At 26.6% G+C, this 3,228-nt stretch overlaps 1 protein-coding gene across 1 annotated transcript; it reads left to right on the forward strand.

Annotated features, from left to right (window-relative positions):
* The first annotated feature begins 2,367 nt into the window (after nt 1-2,367).
* Nucleotides 2,368-2,870, forward strand: LOC119668857 (protein dpy-30 homolog). The gene is made up of 2 exons (XM_038078524.1): nt 2,368-2,507; nt 2,564-2,870. The coding sequence occupies exons 1-2, from the start codon at nt 2,483-2,485 to the stop codon at nt 2,800-2,802; spliced, it is 264 nt and encodes an 87-aa protein (XP_037934452.1). The 5' UTR covers nt 2,368-2,482; the 3' UTR covers nt 2,803-2,870.
* Nucleotides 2,871-3,228: the final 358 nt, after the last annotated feature.

The following is a 3,228-nucleotide window of genomic DNA, read 5'->3' on the forward strand; positions in this document are numbered from 1 at the left end:
CAAAGAAATTTTGAAACAAATTAGAACATATTAATATCTATATGTAGTTAATCATATTTTACTTACATTTCTATGCTTTGGACACAGCATTTGAATTCTACCATACGTGGTAGTACCACAATTTAAGCACACCAGATGCACTGATGGACGATCGCAAACACACGACTCCACTTTAAAAACTTTTTTAAGAAATGGGTCAGATTCGTTTTCAACGTCCTCCATATTGACCGCGGGCGGCTTTTTAGCCGAACGCTTATTTTTTTTGGATTTAAATGGACCAGCGAGGTTAGGACGAAACATTTTACTTCCTTACAAATTTTATAAGCGTATAATAAGCGTACTTGATTCACTTTGTTTCTTCAAATTCCAATAAAGCATAGAATTATCTAAAAACTAACGGTAGACATCAGTGTTGTGCAGCGTTCAAAAAAATGAAAAAGATTATTTCATTATTTGTTTCAGAATTGCTATGATATATATTTTATTTATTTAGATAACTGAATTTTATTTTGTTTTATTTTGTTTTATTTTGTAATAATATTCATCTAATTAATTCAATGAATACATGATTAAATATATATTTTATTTAATATAAATAATAATTATGTTGTAGTTGTGTTGATCACAAATTATTGCACTTTTTTTTTAAATCTATTCCTTGTTACATGCAGTGTAAACTTACTATCATATGTTTCTGTTCTCTTCAAGGTTTGAAAGTTATAATTTTTTTTAGAAAATGTTCTTTGAAGTTTATGGAAAACCTAATTTTTGTCAGAATTGTAAACTTTTTCTTTATTCTTTATTTTTTCTTACATTAATTCGTTATTATCTTTTTGCATTAAGTTACAAAAGATCATGAACAACAGTGAAATATTCCATAGAATCAGTCATAACACTGAATTTTGTAAATACGATACAGTCAACTAAATTTAAACATAAAATAAACAAATTATTAATGAAGCAACTGCTGATCAATGTTATTAATATGTCTTTATTAATATATGTTAGTCAAACGTGTCATGAAAACGCCTTTAGGTTAACGTCGAAATATTTAAATAAATAAAAATAAAATAACAAATGTTTAAACTTTATTTTTAACATAAGTAACTAATTAGCGCAATATAACACAATAATAATCCTGCTCCTGATAATCTGATTGTATAATCCTGATAGTTCTTTAACAGTATGTTTACATTATTGCAATTAACTCGAAAAATGTGCATTAATAAGTACATTATTTATTCAAATTCCATTCATAACAACATACATATGTGCCAATGAGGTTTAATGATTGAAAGTGTAAATACAATATTAATAAGCATTGTTAATTGAAATTAAGCATTTTTTTAAAAAAAAAAAAAACAACGTTTAATGCAGAATTGTAATTATAAAAGAATTTAAAAATGATACTGACGCCAACAGTATTTTTCCAGCGTTGTGATGTAATTGCTTTAACTAAGACACTTAGTTTAAATTGCACAAACATTTGATAATCATAAACTACGTTTACGCGAGTCTTAAAATCACTTTTAAAACAAATTTTTAAATTAATTTTTAGAGCGTTTACGCACAAGAATTAAAAGCACTTTTAAGGTAGATGTCAATCAGTCAGCTGTTAAGCGATAAACAAAAATGTTGATTTTAAACATTTTAAAAATGGATAGAGTAAACATACAAAATGTTTTATTTTTATAGCAAAAGAAAGACCTTAAAATCAATTTTAAGAGCCTTAAAACAACGGGACATTATAAGGATATTAAACGAATTTATAAGAATGCCAAGAAATTACAATTAATAATTTATCTATCAATATTATATTCAGACCATCGCATTTTTGGGTTATCTCGGTTAACTTATTGAATTTAATCATTTGTGCTATATAAAACTAATGCAAATACGTCAGATTAAAGACTAACTAATCTTTTAAATCGATCGGCTTAATAAGTGTTGTCTCGAAAAGGTCTGTTACGACATATTATGGGTACAAGTTTTGATAAAAGCTAAAAAAAAATAAAATGAGAATTAAGAAACAATTTAAAAAAAAAATAACTCTACAAACAAATATTCGAAAGCTTTACACATATTTTTCATATATGCTTTAAGAAGTTTAACTTTAATCAAACGGAAAATAGAGCGGCAAATCACATCAATTGGTAAATTTGGTTTCTCCTTTTTCCGCTTTTTCACTAAGCTCTAAAAGTTGAAGTGTAAACATTTAAATTGTTCTTCGCCGAAAATTATTGACACATGTGAAATAAGTTTACATCGTAACATGTTTTAATAATGTTTATTTCTATGCAATATTTTTTTTCAAATATGGCAACATCTGATTTTCATATACTCATTAAATCCGTTAATTATTGCCGGCTTTGTATTTGCATCTTTCTTAGAAAAAAAACGGTTTTCATATCAAGAAAATTAAAACACATTCTCTTTTTAATTACTGTTTTTATATCGATAAGGTCAATAATATCGCAATAATATGAAAGGCAAAGGAAAGGCCAGGGGTAATATTATAGAATTCTTTAGTAATTATTTTATAAAATGTTTTAAATATTTAAAGTGGTGGAAAAATTTGACGACGGGCCTTCAACAAGCGCCGCAGCTCAACAACAGTCCAGAAGACCAACTGATGTAAATAAGTTACCTACACGCCAATACTTGGATCAAACTGTCGCACCTGTTTTATTGAAGGGTTTGCAGACTGTTTCACGTGTACGTCCAGCAGATCCAATTGGGTTTTTGGCTGATTTTTTGGTAAAAAATCGACCTCCAGCTAAGGAATCCTCTGAAGCTAAATAAAGCTGAGTAATTGCAATAAATAATGGTTAAAATATTGTATATTACATATAATAAAGCTTATCTTTTGAACATTTAAAATAAATATGCTTTTATTTAAAGCTTAATTTGAAAGTATGAAATAGATAATAATTAATATTTTTTACCTCATTTATGCTAATAACTCCCACTTTACTTTTTAAATGCAAAACTCTCCATTATTAGCGACGGAATATTAGAGAAATTAAAACTATTTACTAAAAAGATAGAGATATTTTAACGCATCACTAAGTAAAATAATTATAAAATCCTTGATTTTTAAATAAATTGCGTATTAATTAGAATAAATTATTCAAAATAGAAACTAGATATTAAATAGTCTATAAGCAGAAGAGATAATTATATACCGCGAACTATAAAATCTATTGTACTACATGCTGAAGATTTCTC

Source organism: Teleopsis dalmanni, chromosome 1, assembly GCF_002237135.1.
Source record: "Teleopsis dalmanni isolate 2A chromosome 1, ASM223713v2, whole genome shotgun sequence".
NCBI classification, from domain to species: Eukaryota; Metazoa; Arthropoda; class Insecta; order Diptera; family Diopsidae; genus Teleopsis; species Teleopsis dalmanni.